The sequence below is a fragment of the Arachis ipaensis genome, chromosome B10, assembly GCF_059453495.1.
Source record: "Arachis ipaensis isolate K30076 ecotype BB chromosome B10, ASM5945349v1, whole genome shotgun sequence".
Classification (NCBI taxonomy): Eukaryota; Viridiplantae; Streptophyta; class Magnoliopsida; order Fabales; family Fabaceae; genus Arachis; species Arachis ipaensis.
In genome coordinates this window covers 111955100-111980576 of record NC_142435.1, presented here as the reverse complement: position 1 = coordinate 111980576, position 25477 = coordinate 111955100, and the positions used below count along the sequence as shown (strand labels likewise).

At 36.5% G+C, this 25477-nt stretch overlaps 1 protein-coding gene across 1 annotated transcript; it reads right to left on the bottom strand.

The window, feature by feature from the left end:
• Positions 1 to 16425: 16425 nt before the first annotated feature.
• PRX52 (Peroxidase superfamily protein) lies at positions 16426 to 18669 on the bottom strand. The gene is made up of 3 exons (XM_016326380.3): positions 18419 to 18669; positions 17211 to 17568; positions 16426 to 17127 (listed from the first exon to the last, which is right to left on the bottom strand). The coding sequence occupies exons 1-3, from the start codon at positions 18620 to 18622 to the stop codon at positions 16736 to 16738; spliced, it is 954 nt and encodes a 317-aa protein (XP_016181866.1). The 5' UTR covers positions 18623 to 18669; the 3' UTR covers positions 16426 to 16735.
• Positions 18670 to 25477: the final 6808 nt, after the last annotated feature.

Sequence of the window (25477 nt, the reverse complement as noted above, 5' to 3'; positions counted from 1 at the left end):
ATACCGATGAGTATTTGTAAGAAAACGAAATGAGAAAAATGAAGTTGTGCGCTACAAAGTCCAACTTGTGGCACAAGGTTTTTCACAAAGGCTCGATATAGATTATGAAGAAACGTATTCTCCTGTAGTGGATGCGATAACATTGCATTATTTGGTCAGTTTATATGCATATCATAAACTGCATATGCATTTAATGGATGTGGTAATAGCCTATTTATATGGCTCATTAGATCGGAATATCTATATGAAAGTTCCTAAAGGGCTAAAGATATCTAAACCGTCCAATGAATATTCATAGGGGTTATACTCAGTTAAATTGCAAAGATCTTTATACGGTCTAAAGCAATCTGGACGAATGTGGTATAATCGTCTTACTGAGTATCTGGCCAAAAATGGATTCAAGAATGATGATATCTGTCCATGTGTTTTCATAAAGAAATCTGCATCTGGATTCATTATAATTGCTGTGTACGTTGATGATTTAAATATCGTTGGAACTCCTGAAGAGATTCCAACAATTATAAAAACTCTAAAGGAAGAGTTTGAGATGAAAGATCTTGGAAAGACTAAATTTTGTCTCGGCCTGCAGATCGAGCATACAAAAAATGGGATCTTTATTCATCAAACAACATACACAGAGAAGAGCTTGAAAGGATTTTATATGGATAAGTCACATCCCTTGAGTACCCCAATGATCGTAAGATCTTTGGATGTGAAAAAGGATCAATTCCATCCTAAAGAAGAAAATGAAGATATCATTGGTCCAGAAGTACCATATCTTAGTGCCATTGGATCGCTAATATATCTTGCTAATAATACACGACCCGATATATCATTTGCTGTGAACCTACTAGTAAGATATAGTTCATCTCCAATCAGAAGACATTGGAGTGGAATCAAACAAATATTTCGATATCTTCATGGAACGATTGATATGGGATTGTTTTATCCCTATGGATCCAAGTCACAATTAGTTGGCTATGCAGATGCTGGATACTTGTCTGATCCACATAAAGGGAGATCTCAAATAGGATACCTGTTCACATATGGTGGTACTGCTATATCATGGAGGTCCACGAAACAGACGATTGCTGCAACATCCTCTAATCATGCCGAAATACTAGCGATTCATGAAGCAAGTCGCGAGTGTTTTTGGCTCAAGAGTTTGATCCAATATATTCTGTCATCATGTGGACTGATTGATCATAAGATAGCTCCAACTGTTCTATTTGAAGATAATACAACATGCATTGCTCAACTTAAAGGTGGATACATTAAAGGTGATAGAACAAAGCATATTTCTCCCAAATTCTTCTTCACTCAAGATCTTCAAAATCAAGGAACAATTGATGTCCAACAGATCCGCTCAAGTGACAATCTGGCAGATTCATTCACAAACTCACTCCCAAAATCCTCCTTTGAAAGATTGGTACATGAGATTGGGATGCGCCGATTTCGAGACATTAAATGATGTCGGCAAGAGGGGGAGACTGTACTCTTTTTTCCTTGGTCAGATTTTTTTTCATTAGATTTTTTTGACAAGGTTTTTAATGAGGCAGCCCCATCACAAAGGATATTGTACTCTTTTTCCTTCACTAAGGTTTTTTCCCACTGAATTTTTCTTTAGTAAGGTTTTAACGAGGCAATAATCCTAAATGGGCATCCAAGGAGGAGAGTTGTGATAAATATGGAATGAATGCCCATTTATCAATTGGGCGGCTGAACTTTTCAAAACTTAATTTCTCAATACAAATTGAGAATTAATGAAGGTTGAATGTTTGAATTTTGTATGTATAAATAGAGGGCATATTCTCACGTAACAACAACAACAACAACAATAAGAATATAACATTCTTCACTCTCTCTCTTTCATACTATTCTTTCTCTTATATACTTTATTTTAATATTATTCAATATATAATTATATCTATTATATTGATATAGTAATTCTAATGAACATTACTATTAGAGCTATCTAATTATATTTTTATTTTATATTTATTATCTCTTCCTTATTTATTTATTTAGTTATTTTATAATAATCCGTGCTATGCTATAAATTATGAAAAATGATTTGAACTCTTAAACTATTTTTTAATTATTTTCTTAATTTTAAATAAAAAATTGAATTTTTATATTATAATTTCAAAAATTGAACATATATTTAAAAATAACAAATTGAACAAAATATTTAGAAAAATAAGTTAAAAGTCTAATCGTTATTCGTAAAATATTCGCTTACAATATTTTAGAGAATAAATTATTAAAATAGCATCCAACAGTTTATATTGTCAACAAAAATAATTTTTAGAAATACAAATAACAAATAAGTCCGTAAAAAAATTGAAATGTTATAAAAATAACTAAAAAATATTATATTTTTTATAAGTGGTAAATAACTTTGTATAAGCAAATAATTTGTGTATTTGATTTGAATTTTTGTAACGAGATTTGAATAACTATTTAGAAGGTGGATATATAAAATCGGAATAAAATTAGATTTGTAGACACTTCTTTATTTTTTTTTAAAATTTGGTCACTCACAATGAAAAGTTCTTTTGACATAAAATCATTAAATTATAAAATAAAAAAGTCATATTATTTTAATAATATTTATAAAAAATTATATCAAAATTGTAAGAACTGAAAATTTTACTAGCCAATTATATAATTAAAATTGAGTTAAAAGGGTATGGGTTAAAAAAAATTTAAATTTTATAATTTAAAAATTTACAGATAAAATTTAAATTTAGAAAATTATTCAGAGTGCGAAAATATAATTAATTATAGAATAACGTGTACTGGCGTTGTAATTAACTGTACACGCTTAGGTTTGTCCGGTACTGCGTATGAGAAAAATAAAAATGTAAAAATAACTAAAAGAATATTTAGAATACAAATTGGGACACTTATCTTTAAAATTTTGGCCCTAAGTAATGGGTGTAAGGACAAAAATGCCTACTACAAAAAAAAAAAACACTGAATACCATCAAATTTACCGTTGAATTTAGCGTCGTAGAGTGGTGGCAGATTTACTGTTAGTAACGGCGTCGAATTCGTAAGATTATATAATTACTGATAGATTTAAGTTTCCGACGGTCCTTCGCTGGTAATATTTGGAGGAAAAAAAAATATTGCGTGTCTTTTAGCGTCGGATTTTTTCGACGGTAAACCAACTTTGTGAAACAATGTGTTTTGGTGACCCGCAATGGTTTACCATCGGATTTTTCTGACGGTAACTAGGACGTAAATTAAAAGCGCGAACCCTCTTCCCCTCATTCGAATTTCACACTTTCTCTCACTTCTTCCACTTTCCCCATCATCACCGCCGATACCACAAACATCACAGCTCCTTCCCCGTCGCCATCAACCCACTGTCGCCCCACCATCATTGCGTCGCCGCTACCCTGCTTTGCCGCGAGTCCAACCTGCAGTGCAGCAAAAAAACAAGGAAGCCCCTGTCCCATTCTTCCGGCGAGTTTTCCAGCCTTCGGCAACCACCCTTCTGTCACTTCTAGCTTCGACAACATCATAGTGCCGCTGCATCTTCACCTCTTTTCTGTTCTCTCTTTGTTCTGCATTCCAAGTTTTTCTAACCTTTGTTTTTCTTTCTTCTTCAAATTCTGTTTGTGTTAGGTTGTTTTATTAGTCTAATTTTTGTTAATTAATTTAGTTAGAGCTAATTTTTTTTATTTTATTGGATTTTAGGTGGTTAAGATATGTTAGTTTTAGGATTATTAGTTTGTGTTATATTGCTGAAAATATTAGAAATTGACTGAATTGATGTATAATGCTGCTAATTTTGTGTTGAACATGCTGAATTTGTGTGAATTGATGTTAAAAGACTATTTGTTTTGTTGAACAATTGCTGAAATTTGGTTGAATGGCACTGACTTGAATTTGAATTGTCAACTGTTACTTAGTTGCGTTGATTTTTCATCTTTGATGTATGTGTACGCCAAGTGTCCATTTATATGCCTCTATGTCTATTGTTTGTTTTAAATTGCATGTTATAGCTACCATGTGATTTAGGATGTTTGATTTTTTCCTGGCATAGTTAATTAAATCTTTTTGTGATAAACGATTGTAATGATTGAAATGGTTGTGTTCTAAGATACTTGTTATTTAGATTATCCAATGTTGAACTTATAGTTGTGGTATTAGTTATAAGAATTACATTGGTGTTATTATAATGTATTGCTGATTTGTTATTCTGAATTTCTGTTAATTGGTATGCTATTTGCAGACATGACAACATGTGGAGGTTTAGTAGATCAGGCTACTGGTCGTGGACGTAGTCATGGTCGTGGTAGAGGGTCATAGTAGAGGGCGAGGATCCAGAATTCCCGAGGGTTTCTTTTGAAACCCTCAGAAATTCTGGATCCTCCCCCTCTACTATGACTACCCTGGTGACATCATAGGTTGTAGGTTTAGCGGACTATCCATTCATCATCATCCCTAACCCCAACTACGTCTCTCTATCTACAGCGATGATACTGCCTCCAACCGCTCAGCAGCCCGCTGCCACGGCGATGCGGCCTCCAACGATGGAAGCCGCAGCCCCGAAGTCTTCTCATGGAAGTGAGGTAGCTGATGCCCCGCCACCACCTCCCATCGTACGATTGATGATTTGGCCTGATGGCGGTACGGGGTAAGTATCGCTTTAAGTATTCTATATTTTCTTATTATTGAATTGCTGAAAGTGTATGATTATTGGTTTTAGTTTAGCAGATTTTGGGCTATAGGTTTAAATAGATGAAAGTGTTTCATGTTTTCTAATTATTGAATTGCTGAAAGTGTTTGACTATTGATTCTAGTTTAGTGGATTTATGGTTGTAGGTTTGAATAGCTGAAAGTGTATCATGTTTCCTGATTATTGAATTACCAAAAGTGTCTGATTTTTTATTCTAGTTTAGTGGATTTAGGGCTGTAGGTTTGAATGGCTGAAAGTATTTCAGGTTTCCTGATTATTGAATTGCTGAAAGTGTCTGATTATTGATTCTAGTTTAGTAGATTTAGTGGATTCATGGATGTTGATTCTTGTTTATTGTTTGTTGTTCATTGATTGTTGATGTTTGGTGTTGTTTAAATTAATTGTTGATGGAAAGAGTTTGTGGTGCATTTCAGTTATAGATGAAACTCTGCCAAAATTTTTATAAAAATCCCTATATATTATTGTTATTTGCTTCTGAAGTTTTAATTTATATTACCATATTGATTTATTTGTGGATTGTTGATAGGTTCACACCAAAAAATAATGTATGTACTCAGGAGATGACCAACGTTATCAAGCTGATGTACGACCATTCCTGGCCCAGCTACTAGAAGATCCCCGCTGAGACCAGAGAGCGAAGCTTTCAGAAATAGGCGGTAATTATTTTTTTTTAGTTTCAAAACTTTTTAGTGAGTTTATATATTCTGTTTTGATTAACTAATTTTAAAGTTTCTTTATGTAGCTACACTTTATATGGGATGCCTCGCATGATGCCCTCATTAGGAAGATCTACGACCATCGAATGGGTCGGCGGCTGCAACAGATGTTGGAGCCTGGAGGATGTTCGTGAGGGATGGGACCACCTAACGACCTAGCTCCGACCAAAAATAAAGAAGGCTTTGTTAGTTCACTGGGAGATCAATGAGGGGTTCAGGCATTGGCGTCTCACCAATAGAGCTAATAGGGCATCGGCCAGGTCGTCTAAGCAACCTTCATGAAGACAAAGGCCAGGATGGTATGTAGTATCTTTAATTTTGTTATTAACTTATAGTTATATTCTTTTACATATCATTACTAGGTATCCTAATCATATTACTTTAGTGCAACATGTGTAGTCGAGGTCGTTAGATCGTGAGGCGACATTGGCAGAGACGTTCAAGTACACCCACACGTTGAAGGAGAACAAAGCGAGATTTGGTGATCAGCGGTCTCATGATCATGACGTGAGTAAACATACATCTGATCTTCTGATATAAAATTAGAGATTAAATGTATAGCTGTCAGACTAATCACAATAACATGTGTTACACAGGAGTCCTACACGTAGAGACTAGAGGCAGCGATTCAGCAATCTCAGTAAAGTGGGGAGGAGACCGCCAATGGATCTGCTGCTTCTGTCATCGATCCCGATGCAGTTTGGCACGAGATCAGCTTAGCACCATACAAAAACCGCCTATACAAGCTTCATCTTCGCTAGCAGCCTCTGCAACTTCACATTGAGGCCAACATCTGGCTCTACCACCATTCGAGCCGTCAAGCCTGAGGAAGGCGTGGGTTTGAGGCTACAGGTGCAGGACCTCACCCGAAGCCTTCACCAGCAGGCTCAGAAGTTGAATGATTATCAGGAGAGGTATCACGAGATCCTCACAAGCGTGACAGACACCGATGACCTCAGGATGGAGTGGAGGGAGTAGCTGGAGCGGCTTCAGCGGATGGAGGCTCAGATGGAGGTGTACCATGCTCAGATGCATGCCGCTGGCATTAACCCTGCTGGTGGCTCACAGACATCACCGCCTTTTGCACCGCCTCATCAGGGCCATAGCAATGATGACGACGGGGAGGACTACCTGGATCTTTAGTTATTAGTGTTTCATTTTATTGTTTCATTCTATTTATTTGATATATTTGACTTTTAGTTTTTTTTGAATATTTTATTATTTATTTTAAATAATAGGTTTCTATTATTTATAAATTGTTATATAATTCTGTGAAAAATAAATTTAAAAAAAAATTAAAATTGACCGTTTGTTTCACAATTTCTTTTTAAAAAAAATTGACATTAACGTCAGATTTATCGAGAGAATAATCCGATGGTAATAGTGCGGGAACAACATATTGTAGCGCCAACATTACTGTCGAAAAAATCTGATGGTAACTAAATGATTTTTTGAATCTATCACAGAATCCAAAGTAATTACCGTCGAACGAAAAAATTTCGACAGTAAACATTTACTAGCGAGGTTTATACCGTCTGATTCTTTCCGACGATAACTTAATTACCGTTCAATTTTGTTCGTTTTTCCGACGAAAAATCCAACGATATTCAGCGTTTTTCTTGTAGCAGCCCATCACTTATAACAGCCCTAAACGTGATTGTAACCCATTTTTCGTTCATTTTCACCAAGTGAGAGAAAGGCTCAAACATGAGAGAAGAGAAGAAAGGAAAAACCTAAATACTATTCACTCTCCATCTTTAAATTGACTTTTCTCACAAACCAGAGCTCTGATCGACGATTCGTTAGTGGCTACACATCATTCTCATCTCCCTCTACGTTTCTATCCTACTTTTACAGTGTGTAATCATGAGAACCATACCCCAGTTCTCTATTTCTTGTAATTTTACATTTTTAGGTATGTGGGTGTTGAAATTAGTGATTTTGATACTTTAGGGGAAGCTCAAGTTTAATTTCTAGTATGAACCAAGGGAAATTTGGATATTATTAGATTGAATAGAGTTGCTTGAGTGCTTGGCTTGGTTGGTGTTGATTAAAGCTTGGATTAATTGACGGCTTGGATTGGTCAGAGAGAAAGATTCAAGAGGTTGGAACTGCCATCAACTAAGGTATGAGTTTCGGTTTCAAATAATCACTATGTAATGCTATGTGAAATCCTAGGCTAGTTGACTTTAAGATATTTTTGGTGTAAGACCCCAAGTTTTTGAAAATTAAAATATTTAGTTATTTATACTTTATTACATTTGTTTAAGATTTTATTTTCAGAAAATTATTTTATTAAAAATTATTAAATCAAATTGATGATCTTTTAAGTTTAAAAATTATTTTGAACTCATAAATTTCATCATAGTTAGATATTTTCTAATATTTAAAGTTTACGAGTTTTAATAATTTAAAAATAATGAAGATTTGATTTAATTTGAATAATTGAGATTTGAGATTTAATACTTTGATTTTATGAATTAAAAGAAAATTAATTAGATTATCTCTAATTTTAAATTAGAGTGCTTATTTGAGACAAATTAATAAGTTGATAAATAAGTAATATTTTTAAAATAATTATATTGGAATATACTTGGTTTTCAATTACCACTCTATCCTTTAATTAATTTTATCAAAATTTCTACACTATCCTTATTTATTTTACCAAATCATAAGCCTAATCCCCAAATTAAACCCACCCATACTCTTTCTCATAAACACACACCCACACACAGAGAGAACAAAAGAGAGAAAGAGGATCAGAGGGGAATACAGGAGAGAAGAAGAGGAGGAGAGGGGAAGATGGCGCCGGCAGAGGGAGGACTGCCGTTCGCATCGTCGTCACAGCTGGAAGTCGTAGGGAGGCGCGAGGAAGGAGAGAGTTATGTGTGCACGAGCTTGAGATCACTGTGGAGAGGCTGCGATCACCATCACTGCCGTTGCTAGAGATCACTGTCCTCCTTTCTGATGTCGTTGCCGTCGCAAGGAAACATCATCGTCGCAAGAAAATGTAGCACCCTAACTTTTAGCACCTCATGATCGCACTAAAAGTCCTGGCATTACCAACCTCTACTCCTTTAATTTCATACTATAATTATTTATTATTGAGCCTTCACAAATATAAACTAAGTTTTTAATTATGAAAACAAAAATATTTTAATTTAAACCACATAGTCACATAATTATATCCACATAATAAATACATAGACTTATTCAATTCTTCTCAAATACAAGTCCTGCCCCTCTAAAAATCTCAAAGATGACAAATGATGAGGGATAACATCTCAACTAAACCAACAAATAGAAAGTACAACATATTCGCTCGTGGCTTTGTGCCAGAGTTTCCTGAACCTATCATTGAAAAAAAAATCTGTAGGTAGAGAGAACATCGTTCTAGCAGGTTGTCAGTAGGAAAGGGAATACGATCAAAGCAAAAAGATACTTGCAATTAAATAGAAATAATTTCATTATAAAATAGTTTATCCTTGAAATAACCTTTTGGGAAAGCTTTCTATAAAAACTTATTTTGAAAATTCGTAAAAAAAACTTCTTTAGTTTACAAATTAGTAAGGCGAATGGTTTATAGAAATAAAAATGACCAAGGATGTGCCTAAGGACTTCCTACCTAACTTACATCACTCACTCCTATCTAACCAATATATAAATTAGAGTAACAAAGCAACATCTAATTCATCTGGCCTCAACCTCTATCACCACATATCAGAAACAACCCTCAGCGTCACTACCGTCAGCATGATGGATCTCTCAGTTGTCAACCACAGACAAAACAATGCAAAGCATACATAAATTGAGAATACAGATTGAGCAATTAAATCAAATAGCAGATAAATACTATTACGGAAATGTTCAATAAAATAGCAAAAAGTATCAACGGATGACATGCCCTTTGGTTTCAACCATGAAAGAGAAGATAGTCGAATACCTTCAAGTAGAGTTTTTGAAAATTCAGAAGGGGTAATGAGTTGAGGTTCAAACACAAACTTAAGCCATAAATTAACAACCCCAAGGGGACCGAAGAGGTTGATTGATGATTCTCCTCGTTGAATCTCGCTAACTACGAAAAAGAGTGTTTTATACAGGTGACTCAGAATAAGAGAGGAAAGGTTGATATGTTTTTTATGGTGAAGCATAACAGCTAATGGAAGGTAGTTGCTTTTTTTTAATTTAGATCGACTTGGGACAAAGACAAAAGCATTAAGCGATAAAAGCAGGAAAGCAACACGCTCACTGTCGGTAACAAGGTCTCCCTCGGAACTCATGTTGTTTTGAATAAAATCTGACACAGAAGTTGAGTCAAAATTGATGTCGAAGACATCTTTAGGACATGGGGTTGCCCAGCAGACATCCTCTCCATCAGGAGATAGACCAGTCAAGGCTAAAATCTCCATCACGGTCGGACCCATCGTCCCATAAGGAAAATAAAAATTGTTTGTGGCCGGACACCAAAAATACAAACTAGCTCCAAGTAAAAGAGCAATACAGGATAGGTCATAAGTGGATAGTCGAAGAGCAGACACTATACCTAGAGACTTACAAAGGGATTTATAGGTAGGAGAGAGCCTTGACATTCAGGTCAAAAATAATACTCTTTGGGGAGGGGGGGTGCAGTCCTGAAGACTCGACTAGCAAAGTACGTGGTTTTGATGTTTTTACAAAAAAGTAAAGGAAGGTGTTTAAGGGGAGATGGAAAGAAAGAAGAAATCGTCTCTATTTGTTCCAGGGTAGAGAATGGACCTAAATAGGAGTAGATGACATTGGAAACTTGAAAAGGGAGAAGGATTTGGCTACGCCATAAGGCAGTGGTCTCTACGTTTGGATTAGGATCTCTCGTGGTCCCATTAGCATTGTAAAATTTTGACACGTTGGTCACTAAAGGTGGAGGTCTTACGATGTGAACATCGTCATCATCCTCCTTGAAAGAAGATGAGGGGGTAGAAGAAGCTCCACCTGGAGCAGCAGTAGCAGCCGTAGCGGCTATGGCAGCAATAGCGGAAGCAGGTAGAGAAGAAGCCATGGTAGCTCCTGCAGTAAAGATGGTGACAGGAATGGTAGTTGTGGTAGTTGCAGCGATAGTGGTAGATGATGATGATGCAGCGCTAACGGCTGGTGTACTGCTAGAATGAATACCAGAATGAGAGGCCATGGAGGAATGAGAGGTTTGTTTCGCAAATGAAAAGAAAGGTGTTGAAGAAGATGAAGAAAGAAGAATATTTTTGGAAATGAAATGTCTCTGAAAGGTGAAAAGTATTGAATGGCAATAAGACCTAAAAAATGTAAAAGAATTTTGAAAGAATAAAGGCCCATTAAAGCCCATTGAAAATGTTGCACATTCCCAGAAACGCGTGAACCGTTTCATCTTGTAATCATTTTTTGAAAATTTAAAAAGACACGTGAATGGCACGGGCTTAAATAAAACATCAATTTATATTTTTGAAAAGATAAGTTTTAAGGGTCAATTTGTTGGTATAAATTTTAACCTATAAAGGTTTGACTTGTAACACCCTAATTACCCTAAACCTTATCTCATGCCATAAAGCAAAGGTTAATAAAAGGTTACGACAATTCTAAGACTTATACATAAGTATATATAGAAGGAATAATAATGCTAGAAGCCCGATGAAGAAATAAGCTCAAAAACAGAGTTTCAAAAGCGTGAAACGATCACACGAAACTACGAAGTTAAGGCAAAAGATAAGGATACAAGATAACAAGATATAAGTATATAAGAGAGTACTAATCACACCGCTATATCCCATAGCCTTCGCCAACCTAACTTCTGTGCGATCCCATCGCCACCGCCTACCGAATCTCCTCAATCCCAGTAGAAAACACAAATAATTTATACAAATAAAGTACAAGTAATTATCATGTATAGCAAGTAAATTAAGAAGCAATGAATCATGTTATACAATTAAGCAAACAATGCAAGTTGGCAAAGCAATCAAACATATAGAATATGCACATGATGAATGCCTGTCCTATTGGCTCGTGATATCACTTGTCGCTCTATAAATGCTAACCTGATACATCCTTCTGGATGTAGCCTTCCTGCCATGCCCAGAGATATAGGCTCTGCATAATCATGCAGTAGAGAAATCTGCCACGCCGAGGATATAGGTCCCACACACTCATGCAGCAGGGAGTCTGCTACGCCAGAGATATAGGCTCTGCACACTCATGCAGCAGAGAAGGTTATGCGAGCAGGATACAACCTCAGCCTTCACATCTCAACGTAAGCTGGATTAACCACCGTCCGTACGCCGGCGCCACGACCTCTACAAGCGGAAGACTGTAACAGCGCTTGCTCGAGGTGCATAACGACTCAACAGTCTCAACATAAAACAATATATCAGTGGCTTTGACAAATCATTTTCAGTACTCAGTAATCCATCATTCCACTTCGAGTGCTAGACTCGTCTCAAACATCATCAATCTGTAATTCCACAATTCATCATATCAATCGTCGTTACAGTACTCTGTCATCTCTCTCAATTAATCCATCCTCAGTACTCCAGAAACCTAAGTGTATGTGTTCTAAAATTCATACAAAAATTCATCTATTTAAGTCTTTAAGTCATCTTTAGTAGTATTTGGACCTAAGCACTAGATAGTATTCTTAAACTGCCCTTAAAGAATGTTTAGAAAGCTCGAGAACCTAAATGAAGAAAAACAGTTTTTCAGAAAAACAGTTTTTCAGAAAAACAGGGGTCTTGCGTACGCAAGCTCCTATCTCGCATACGCATGCAGTCAAAAATAGATGGTCGCGTACGCAACCACCTGCTCGCGTAAAGAGTGTCCCAACCCGAATGGATTGCTCGTATCGCGTGTTACAGTTTGCGTAGCAAGGATCAAAATTCTGATAGTTTGCGTACGCATGCAATGCTCGCGTACGCGAGATGCCCAACCCGAATAGATGGCCGCGTCGCGTGCAGCCGTGCACTGTGTCGCGTACGCAACCCTCACCAGACTTAGAAAATTTTCAAAGTTGCAGAATTCAGTTTTAAACACCAAACTTTAACGTTCATAACTTCCTCTACAAAATTCCATTTTCCTCAAGCTTTATATCGATTTAAAGATCTTTGAATGAATTTTAATTTAAGACAAATTTTAACTAATTTTGAAAACTGAGGCTCAAGTTACGATCTGTCAAAGTTCACAAAACAAAATTAACTAGGTTCATACACCTTCCAATTCATTGCTCATCCTACCATCATGCGATTTTACTAATTTCATCCAAAATCCTCCCTTACCTTTCTCAAATTATCAATGTTTACACTTCAAGCATCATTTCTCCATTTTCAACATTTATCAATATCAATAAGCTCATAATTCTCTATCAGCACTCCAATAATCATTTTCAAAGCTCATTTCAATAATGAATAATAACATCAAAGTTCAACATCACAATTCATCAAATCAACAACACCATCATACATAATCAAATTCAACAATTTCCAACAATCAATTCAATCCTATCCTAAGGTCCACTCGCCTAATTGTCCAGAAATATTACATATTACATAGAGGAAACGGAAATCATACCTTGGCCAATTTTCAATATGCTCAAACACCAAACTTGATTCCAACAAGCTTTCACCAAGCTCCAAACCACCAAAGCCAAACCAAAAGCCACAACCAACTCTAAAAACAAGTTTCATACTTACAACATAACCATGCATTAATAACTAAAGCTCACACTATACCAAACTACAAGGATATATAGAGGTTCCTTACCTTATCCAACGGTGATTGGGACAAAGCCCGACAATTACCCGCTACTAGAGATCACCTAAACAACTAAAACCACAAAATCTACTAAAAAACTATAACAAAAAATGCACAAAAGTTAGGACAGGAAACTGGAACTTTAGTTTTAATTTCTTACCAAAAATACCTAGCTAGAAACGAAGAGCTCAACAAGAGCTTTGCGTGGCAGCAAACGGCTCGTCAATCGGAGCTCCGTAGCTCAAGTTATGGCTCCCGGAAGGTGATGATGAATAGTGACAAGATGGTTTTCTTTTCCCTTCTTATCAATTCAGCGTGGTTCTCTTTTTGGAGGGTGAAAATGAGCTGAGTTGCTCATTAACTCACTTATATATGTTGGGCCTTGGGCGCAATTTGGGCCCGATCCAACCCATTAGCGTGTTAGGTTCATTTGACCCACTTTGGGCCAAAACCTTTAAGATTAGTATCCGGTTTTCGATTCTAAATTATTTTTGTCCTTTCAAAATAATAAATTAAATTTTCAAAATCTTATTTTACTAAAATACGCAGTATCAGATAGACTAAAGCCGGTACTGCTGGCTTAGGCTCCGGTATGCATTTTTACAAAAATTTTTCGTAAAAGATACATTTTTCAACTCAAAAAAATTCATTAAAATCAAAATTCACCTTTAAATTTTTAAATTAAAACTTCTAAATTTTGAATCTACTCTGGACACTTAAAAAATTATTATTTTATTAAAACAGTTATGCCGGTTCTTACATGACTCATGAGAAGTCAAAATTTAACAAGTGTCACTTGGTTAATAGAAATCCTCTTTCAACTACAAAAATGAAGGACACTTGAAGATTGATGGTTCAAAGTAAGTCGAGAATCCATCAGGGTTGACGACACGTGATCAAATGCAGGCACGATGCAAGAACATGAGACTTGAAGGACAAGGCAAGAGAATGTGGGGGCACCATATGAAGATTCTTTGAGGTCAAAGTAAGATCATGGACTGCAAAACATGAGGAAGTAAGGTAGTGGTCAAGATTCTTCAAGAGCAGCTCCACCGTTGAGGTCTATAAATAGAAAAAATTCAGAAGAAAAGAAGGATTTCAATCGGAACACTAGATCATCACATAAACTCATAAAAGTTTCCAGTTTCAGTGACGCAACGGATGAACATAGAGTGCAAGTGCATGTGAGTGTTAGAAGTCAACTTTTAATTTGTTTTCTTTTAGTTATTTGATTCATTTTCTTTCATTTCTTTGCAGTTTTGTTGTTAGTCTATTTTTATTAAATTTTTTTTACACTTTCATTTGTTGAGTTTTCTTTATTTAAGTCATTGATTCGTTTACTTTATTCAGCATAAATTTTTCATGAGTAATTTTGACACACGCAAGTTCAACACTTTTTACTAAGTAATTTCCGGGTTGAACTCACTCTCTTTTAGAGAAGTCGTATCTGCTCCCCGAATTGAGATCTTGTTACAATCTCGATTCGACATCCTGTCGAAACATATTAAAATCGAGTGAAACAAATATGCACGCCCAGTGGGATCTTGGGTTAAGTAACGTGTCAGAATTTGCATGCAATTATGCAGTGACAAATTAATAATGTTTGATAGAGCCTCGACTTCGAAAGATACGTCAAATAATGATATTGGAGATTTTATAAGAGGTCTTGAGATATAGGTTGTTCCATCGATTGGTACCTCAAGTTGTCGATGAGTCGATGATATTACAGGAGCATTTAATCGATCTTTAATTCAACTATCGGGAGGGGTGCACGTTAATAATCCCCTCTAATGTTAAACAGAAGAGAAGAACCAAACAGGGTATTAAATGAACCCAAAGCAAATAATGCTGCTTAAACTTATGGCCAAAATATAACTAAAGTTGTCGAGTAAGTCCTGAATAGAACTGGGGTTAAATATAGGGGTGACAAATCAACCTTATTTTATATCCCCTTTTCAGATTATGTCTTGTAGGCTGAACTCTATAGGGGAGTCAAAACTCCTAATTCTTTACAAAGTTTACTGGAAAAAGTTGAAAATCGACTATAGAGCACATTGCTTGATATTTAGTCGAAATATCTAGTGTTTTAAATGTTTATCAAATGAATTAAAGTTTTATAATAAACAACTTTATTCTTTATTAATATAACATTATATTTAAATAATAAGAGAAAATAACAAATCGATTCATAATTTTTTGGCCCACAGACATTTAAGTTTCTGAGGATTTAAAAATACATTTAAATTCCTAACCTCTTCAAAATCTGGACACATCGATTCCAAGGTCTAATTTGTCCTATTTTAAAAATTTTTTTATGTGTGCATCTGTATCAACCAGGTCAATACAATGGGAGTCACGTTTGATTTTTTCGTTGGGTCTGACAAACCCAAGTGAACATGAGGGATCGATATGTCCAAGTTTTGAAAAAATCAGTGACTTAAATGTATTTTCAAATTCTCGAGTATTTAAATATCTTCGAATAAAAAAGTCAAGAACCTATTAAATTTTTTCTATTAAATTTTTGTTCACTTCTTTTAAAAAAACAAAATTAGATTAATCTAAAAATATTAAATTTAAAAAATATTTATTGATTAAAAAAATTAAATTCTTCATGGTTGATTCCAAGAACAAACCAACAACAAAAAACAAATATGAATTATCAAAAATAACTTGTTGAGTAGTTTAAAGACATAATAAGTAAAAAAAAAATAGCTATTAACGTTAAATTATAGCAACTAATTCATGTTATTAAAATAGAATAAAATTATGCTATTTTTTACTAGTGTCATAATTGACACAACTTCACTTGAAATGTTCAGATGTGTTGGCAAATGCTTAGTGTTATTAATCTAAGTTTAGCACATAAAATCTATACATGTAGATATTTTTTTTCGATCTACATAGTAGATCTTTCAAAAAAAAAATAGATATATATTATATTAAGTGAGTTAAAGAAAAGGAAAAGAATGGAATGAAGGTGGTAAGAGAAGAGAGAATGTATATTAAAAGATGGGAGGCATTGAAAAAAAATAAAAAAAAATAAAAAAATAATTAAATTATAAAGATATTTTAAGTTTTACGTAAAATCTCAATAGAATAAAATTTTAAATTAGACCTATTTAAGTTGGAATTGATTTTGAAAAAAAAAACAATAAAATTAAATTAAATTTTATCTAAACTAATTTAAATATTTTTGTTTCAAATACTGAAATTAAATTCAATTGCCATAAAAATTAAATTACATAAGAGTTTCAAAACACCTGTTAATTTTATCCAGAAAGCTACAGGTTTCAGAATAATTAATAATACCACACTTAATTTCTATAAAAGGAATATGAAGGGCACAGTTGTAGATCAAATCAAATAAAACCACTCCGTTCCCTCTTGGGCGCTTATAAAGCCTTAATTAATATAACAATAATAATCCGAAAAAAACTAAACATAAGGATTAAGGAAGCAAAATGAAGGGACAGTGGACACATGAATTACAATGGAAAAGAAGAAGAGAATTCAAAACATGTTAACAACTTATTGTAAAGTTATTAATAATGTATATGATTTAGTTGATCCTCCTGCAGTTCTTCCTGATTTCACCGTTGGATCCAGTGAGGGGACTAATGTCTCCCATCTTGATCATGGCGCTGACGAAGTCAGAGGAGAATGAGGTCGGGTTGGAGGCGTAGCCTCTGACTATAGAGTCGGTGGAGCCACCGTTGAAGAGTTGCTGGTCGGAGTGGAGCAGCCCCTTGTTCTGAACAAGGTTCCTGAAGTAGTTGTTGTCGAAGGCCGTGGGTGTTTGGAGATCAAGCGGCGCAAGGTTGTTGTCCCCTGTACCCGATGCTCTGGGACAGTTGGTTTTCCTGCTTGTGGCGAACGAAGCTTCTATGTTGCTCTCGTTGTAGAGTCTCGCTCGGAAGCTAGTACATCTTGCTTGTCCAATTGTGTGACCGCCTACCACCACGCATGAATTGGGATTTAGGGTTTAGAGTTGAAGACAAGTTAAATTGAATTGAATTAATTGTATCTTACGGTACCTGCTAGAGCAACCAAGTCCTTGGTGGAAAGTCCGAGAGCGCTGAACCTGGAGATGAGTTGGTTGAGGTTGGAAGTGGGTGGAGGGATGCCGTTGTTGGCGGCGGACTGGCTGGCTGTTCTGGCGTCTCTTCTTCCAAGTTTGACGTTCCAAGTTGGGCCTTTAAGGATATTAACAGAGTCTCTGGCAGCAACGGCGAGGATATCAGCGCATGAGACAACACCAGGGCAGACTTTCTCAACGGCAGTTTTGATGGCGTCAATCACTTCGAAGCCACGGGCTGAGTTCCTGTTTGGGTTTGCGTTCTTCTCTCCGGTGAAGTTTGATGTGTCGTCTAGTAGAATCGATCCATCGCATCCCTACAATTCCGTTTAATTTTAAGCTTGTGGATAGAAACTATTTTATTAATAACTAATTTTTAGTGTGTCATAGAAAAATAATATTGTTACTTTTATTTATTTTTGTTATCCCTTTAATCTGCAACACGTGGAATTTTGTAGATAAAAGAATATAGTTGGTGTTTGAAGACGACATGAAAAGCTAATACGCGGAGAGAAGGAAATTTTTGCTAGTTCAACTCTTTGTAGATGAACGCTTTCCAAAAGGGTGTCGGCAACAAATTATTTGTCACCAAGTTACAAGCGAGTTGAAAATCATGTTTCTTCATACTCAAATAATTAAGCAAAGTCTCAATGTTCGATTTTTATTAGTTAGGAAAAGCAACACAACAACACAAACACTATACTCATCAATCATCATCATGCCTAGCTTGCTAGTAGTTCCAATAGCAATAACAATTTTCAAAACCCAGAATATATAGCACTTAATAATTTTGAACTAAAACATATGTAGGTAACCAATAAATAATCTAATAATTTGTTCGTGTATCTGAGAATACCGTACCTACATGATGAGAAGCATTTTTCATGCAATTATTTTGCTTTTTAATTTATATACTAAATTAATATATAACTCTTTATGATAAATAAATAGGATATATATATAACTTAATAAGATTTATACTCTGATCTATCCCACCCAACAGTTAACAATTTAAATTTGTGTATATATATTATTAACTTATAACAATTATTTAGGAGTGCAAGTACATGAAATCATGAATTGAATTAATTTATGCATGCATGAAGTGGGATAAGTTTTAAAAATATATAGTAATTAAGAAGCAAATAGAGGCGCATTAGAAATTACATTGACAAAGCAATCATGGAAGAACAAGCGGAGAAGAGAAGCACCCATACGGGCTTCCTTTGATATGGCAGATTGAACTGTGGATCTCACAGTGGAAAAGAGTTTGGGGCATGAACTAGAGTAGAAGTTTGTGGAAAGTTGCGCATTGCCATTCCCCAATACAAGGGCAAAGATAGCCAAAGCAAGCACCAATCTAGAAGCCATATGATTAGTTCGTATATAGAGAGTTTGTATCTAAGGTTCTACTGTGTGGTTTATGTGTCATGAAAGTGCCATATATATAGTGATCCATGGGGTCTAAAGGCGGTTTGCCTCGGCAGGTAATAACCATACCTAACACGTAGAAATATGGCTTAGTCATTAGTGCATGGAGGAAATTAAAATTGGAGATTATTCTAATTAAAAAGTAAAGTGTCCATATGCTATCTACGCATACATAACATTTAATTATGATAGTGACTTGATTAGAAAAATTGTGCGGAGGATTATTTTAGCTTGCTCCTGCTGTATGACTAAATATTTTCGTTAACTAAATTTACCTAAATTGACATAATAATTTATTAACTCAAAATATAACCAACAAAAAGCACTTCTAAAACTCAAATAAAACAGATTTAACTAATACGATCAAGATTGGAATATCTTCTGTTTGAGTTATTTGAGAGAATATAACTGCCAATTGACTTCGATTAAATTTATTTACACTGCAATCATCCATTGTTAGAGAAAAAAAAATTAAAGATTAACGATGATGAATATTGAGGAAAAACTCTAAGAGATATTTTTGTTTGTAAAATGATTGGAATAATATTTTTGGAACAAAATAATAGCGTTCAAACAAGGTTTCTTCTTGCAAAATAAAAAGGAAAAATCCTGAGGGAGAGAGAATAACGAAATCATGGAATACTACTAGAAACATGCTCTTTACTGTAGGATTTATCTCATGGAAATTAGTATTAAATTTTGTGGTGGATAGTTCTCCGCAAATTTTTAATAATAGTGATAAACGCGAATTGAAAATATTACTGTCGGATTGTCAAATCGGATGCTAATTTTTTCGCAAATAAAGGATGCAAAATATAAAATTGGTGGAGATATTATTGTCCTAAAATGCACTGTTTTATTTAAAATCGCCTCGTTTTAATAATAGGATTTTTTATTTAAATAAATTAAATAAATATTTTATTTATTGAAATAAATAATTATAAAATTATTACAGAGATACGTCTTTCAATCTTATTTCGTTTACAGTGTAAACGAGATAAGACTGGTGCGTGTGATACATGTATATCTCATTTATAGTATAAATGAGATACGTGCAAGCTTATCTCGTTCACATGGTAAACAAAATAAGGCTGGGAACACCTATATATAAATGTCATTTTACAGCGAAGTTTTAGGCCCCATTTCAAACCTTTCCACCACTTTCTCGTCTCTTCTACCTCTTTTCACCATATTATTGAGTTAGACAAAGACGGCGCGTGCAGATGCACGTGACCAGGACATCAACAGGCTGAGCGCGACATGACTCTACGTTGGGACAGCCGATTTTACGGATAATTTTATTATCTTGATGTGTATGTAATCCCATATATGTATAACCATGGTTAGGATACTTCCCAAGAACTAGAATACAATTTGTATCATTAGGAACATGTTATTGATAGTAACTAATAATTCTAGGAATGCGGTTATGATTTTTTGGTAATTAAGTTGTTAACTACATAATTATTAATTAGAGTTTAAATGATGGGGTAGATGTTTTTCAACCGTTAGGGTTAGTTTATTGGTCACACATTTTTTAATTTATTAATTTAGTTATTAACTATCCAAGTTTGATAATTAGATTATTAAGTTAAAGTTTGATAATTAGATTATTAATTACTTTATTGAATGTTTTAATTTCACGCAACGTATTGAGAAAATGTGCATTAGTTAAGTACGTACATATTAATGGAAAATGTCGTGTCGAGATAAATTAAGTTAGTACATACGTGCAAAATTCTGTTAAGCAAATGTATAAAATAGTTAAGCGAGTTTGATATGTTGATAGACCTATACAATTTTTTTATAAGCAATAATTGTGAAATATTTTTTTTGGTCAAAGGCCTCGCTTACTTCTCCCTGGCGAGTGAGCCACACGTTTCCACCACTCGACGCCATCGTCCCGTATCTGAGGGAGGCTGAATTCGGTGACACGGTGCCGCTCAGGAATTTTGTATTCGACAACTCCCTGATCACGACATTCGTGGAATGATGGCGTCTAGAGATCCACACGTTCCATCTGCCCTGTGGTGAGGCCACTATCACCCTACAGGACGTGGCGTACCACCTTGGGCTACGTGCACACAGGGAGCCAGTTGGGGATGCTTCCGTGATTTCTATAGGCGGTGCTTGCATGGACATACCATTCTCTGTGCTCTGCAGCACACCGCGGCATGACAAACATCGTCGGCTGTAGTCTGCTATTGATGTCCTGTATATACCAGAGATTTTTCCAGTAGTGTCCACCTGACCGACAACATTTCATGTATCCTATGGCTGAGGTAACAATTCTTTATGTCTTGCTTATGTTTTGAATTTGTAACTTATTATGACATTCCATAAATTGAACTCGTGTTATTCTTGTAACCGGTGTCAGGTTGATTGGGTTAACGCAGCAAAGCAGAGACCAGCACGAGGTGAGAGTTCTCCGATGGCATCTATCGATAGACCAGTTACGTTGGGACGAGGTTAACACTACCATTGAAAACCTAACTTTCAATTTAGTCCTTTATATAGAATTTGTTGTTTAAATAAATTAAATAAATATATGTATTTACTGAATTGTGGTTTGAAACATTGTTTACCTTCTGGGATATCAAATATTTATTTATTCCACAACTGTTGTTTCAGTTTGTCTGGACGTCGTACGATGACCCTGCTCTACAGGCTCTGTGCCCGCCATGGTTTGTTACGGATACAAAGTGGGGGATATGGATGTCTGTCGTCCCCCTCGTCTACTTCAACATCGTTGAGTTTGACTAGGTTGACTGGGTGAAGCACCAGTTCAGTGGAGAGTAGCCGGTGTTGGGCGCCCCAGCCAACGTTGACAGGTTCCTGACATCCACCAGACAGGGCGAGGATGTGTGGTGGCCTGACAGACTTGAAGAGTGGTATGCCGGCTAGACGGCATGCTTTGCAGAGGGCCACAGGATCTCCATTCAACCATGCTTTGACTATAGGCATACCCAGGTGTATTTGGGATTGGTGGCGGGGAGATTGTCGGGTTAGGCACTTATCAGGCCAAGACGTATTCGATGATCTAAGGCTAGCTAATGTCTAGTCCACAGCCAGCCAGTAAGGGACCTTCTGCACCTTTCCTAGGACGTCCCTGATCGGCATAGGCATGCCAAGGAGGTCAGAAAGGACACCTGGCGACCTGCTAGGAGGGAGATGGGTGCCAGAGAGCGCGGACCAAGCGTAAGGGTGAAGAGGGAGAGGGTTAGGCCTCGGCGGAAGAGGAGGTTGAGTTCGATAGACATGAGGATCAGAGAGACATCCCAATAGGCGGCAATGATTCACCCCCGCCACCGCCACCGCCTCCACCTCCTCCACCTCTCGCACCGCGTGATCTATCTGGTTTAGGAGGTATGCAACATTGGGCCATTTGGGACACCTCACCACCTGGCTAGCATGATGTCGAGCCATCTAGCAGCTATCTTGAGGAGAAGATAGTGGATGAGATATTCTTCAAGGATGCATTCCAGCTTCACATCGCTGACCAGGAATCGATGCAACCCCTCGCGGATCAGTTCTGGACTGGCAGGGAGTAGAGTATCGGATAGTTTCATCACCCTTCTGCTCCCGCGCATAATTTAGCCTAGATGCCACAGATATCTCTGGGCACTGGCTCGTCATACAAGGCATGCATGAGACTGGGTGCCTAATATGCGACACCTCCGTCAGTGGACTACGGTATGTTGCTAACTTCATCCCGTCTTCAGGTTACACCTCCTTCAGCTCCACTGCCTCAACCTCTTCCTTAGGTGCACCAGTATGCCCCCGTTCCTTACTCTGGAGGATACTATATCCCACCTCTTCCACCGCCTCTGCATCAGCCACAGGATCATTCTGCGCAGCCCCGACCTCATGCAGACTATAGACCCAGCCGACCTCAGCACCAGACATAGCCTCCACCATGTGGTATTGGGCATCGGCTCCACTACCAGGATCCCACCACCGATGATATTTTATAGTTTATTATGTACAGTATCTTGTTATTAACTTTATGTACTAGACTATTAATGTATTGTATAAGTGATGCTTGTATATTTTGTTGATGTATAGTCCTTTTATGTGAATTTTTTTTTGTGTTTGGTATTATGAAAAAATATGTTAGACCTTTTAATGGTGCGATGTAAAAGATGTATAATTTATTCGTATAACCTTGCTCATCATTTCCAAATCCATTAATGATTACATATATATTACATAAACGACACACACTGATAAACGTTTAATACAACTCGAATAACACAAAACAACTAGGTAACATCGAGCACAGTAAACGAATATCACCCCTAAGCTTCTTCCTAGTATGACCGACTTGCCTGCATGGACCACACCTCTTCTTCTGGTGCTCGACCTCATCCAAGTCATTCCGAGACCTAAAAGACATAGGTATCCCAGTAGCCTTCCTACGCATGAGTGGGTTAGGAAGAAGCAGAGTCCCATGCCACTTTGGCCATAGGGCCTCGTCGAGTATCGGTGGAAACTCCACCTCGTACACCTTAAACACAGCCTCCTGACTGTAAACCAGATGAACATACAGTGCCCACTCGATGCTTGCGGTGGCACAGGCGGCAAGCAAATGTTGGCATGGGTAGTGGAGAGACTAAAAGAGGCTACAGTCACATGTACTCGCCGCTAGCCAGACTTGGAAGGAACTTTGCGACCAACCCTCGAATGACTCTAACTCCTCCACAATAAACACGGAAGCCCGTCGATCACAATGAGTAACACGCATCTTCGGGATGCCTTTTCTGTTCTTCTTAATGGCTGCCATCAGCCTCTAGGAGAATCAGTTTCCAACCGCCAGTTATGACTGTGCCCCCTGTCCTTCATGACGAACAACATCTGTAATCTCTCGTACGTGATGTGCACGATGGCAGAAATCGACAAGTACTGTGTACCCTTGAGAATTGAGTTGATGTACTCTGACAGATTTGTTGTCATATGATCAAACTGCAACCGTAGTTATAGTGTTATAGCCATACCTCTTTGTTGAAATGACCAGCCTAGTCTGCCATCTCCCACAACAAACCTCTCAAGGCATCTATGTACCATTCAAAGCCGGCCTTACTTGGACTATAAGTGGCATTTTTAAGGTATCACTTATCCTCGGCTGACATAAAATGAGACATGAAGTTTGCGGCCATGTGTCTAATGCAATTAGTGTGGAACAACCTAGGAGGTTGCCAACCACTATCATCGGCTCTCAGTGTAGCCTTGATCGCCTGTGATCTATCAGAAATAATCAACAGGCCTTCCTATGGGGTGAAATGTCGTCTCAGATTTGTCAGGAAGAACGATCATGACTTTGTACTCTCAGACTCTACAATTGCAAAAGCAATAGCTAGGATATTGTTGTTGTTGTCTTGAGCCACTGTAATAAGCAACACACCACCGTATCTGCTATACAAATACGTGCCATCGACAGAAATAAACGACTTGAAATGCTTGAAAGCCTTAACACAGGATGGAAAAGTCCAAAAGACTTTGTCGAACATGCTACAGTCCAACAACTCTGTAGTGCCTACATCAGCTTCGGCACCTTGTTGTATGACTTCTCTCAGTCTCCATAAATCTGCACAACTATTTTTTTCTTCGCCATCTAAACATTTCTATACGAGGGTTTGAAGTGATAGCTCTGCTGAACTACACCTTGTAGGACAGGGATGCTGACAGATGGGTTGGACTGTATCAATGGCAGAATGATCCTCAGATGAGGTTGCTGTCCAACTGTCGATGGTCTTGGGACATGGTAGGTGCTAAACAAGTTTGTGCTCCATCAACCCTCCGGACTAACACCAAACTTAAACTTTGCTTGTCCTCAAGGAAATAAAGAATCATGCAATAGATTTTGACAATCCAAGGTGAGAAGAGTAGCAATTTAATGTTCATGATTGGCTAGTTTACTATGCATGCAACAATCACAAAAGAAATTTAAATGATTGATGTTTCTATCTAGCTCACTTTATGAAATCTTTTCTTTATATTCCTTCCTTGAAACAACCTTTTCATCTTTTTCTTAACTTATCTTCTTGGGTGCTTTGCACCATTAGTTAAAAGTTTCGACTCTAAATGCTTTGTTTTCAAGTATTACCACTTGATACATAAGCACCGCAAGCATTTAATTAGAAACTCTTTAAGCTCATTTGTTTCTTTTCTTTACTCTCTAATCATTGATGCTCAAAGCCTTGAGCTTTGAGGAAGTGCTTTGCACTGGAGCCTAGCCTTGACTCTAAGTATTTTGTTTTCAAACTTTTTGCTTGATACATAAATACCACAAGTACTTGACTAATGAATTATCATTGATAATCAGAGCCTTCAGCTTTCTCATTCTTCCCCTTTTGCTTTTTCTTGACTTATTTGATTTGCTTCTTCAAGGTTTTCAACTTTCAAAAATTTCATAAAATGTCCTAGATGAAAACTTCAATCAAACAAATTCAAATGCATTTAAGCAATAATAATCATGCTAGCTTTCCAATACTCATATGCTCATGCTAGCTTCTTCTTTATTTACCTTGTTTGTTTATGATCATGATGCTTAATAATTTGACTCACAAATTTCAAGAGGGTAGTTATGATATCACAGCAACATGTTACAATTAAAAAATCAAACTATGCTTATTCATAAACGCACATGCATATAGAAGAAATAGAAGACAATCATGCAATAGAGTGTGAATGGAACAAATGAGAGGAAAAGGAACTTAACCACCTTGTAGATCTTCATCATTGTTGTTGTTATTTTCTTTCTATTCTTCCTCTCCCACACCAAACTTAGAATGATTG

What these genes read in the sequence shown, in the direction of transcription:
- PRX52 (XM_016326380.3), bottom strand. Translation starts at nt 18,622, where the DNA reads ATGGCTTCTAGATTGGTGCTTGCTTTGGCTATCTTTGCCCTTGTATTG. An exon ending in TCCATGATTGCTTTGTCAAT is followed by an intron (nt 17,569 to 18,418) that starts GTAATTTCTAAT and finishes ACGGAATTGTAG; the next exon opens with GGATGCGATGGATCGATTCT. An exon ending in GGACTTGGTTGCTCTAGCAG is followed by an intron (nt 17,128 to 17,210) that starts GTACCGTAAGAT and finishes GCGTGGTGGTAG; the next exon opens with GCGGTCACACAATTGGACAA.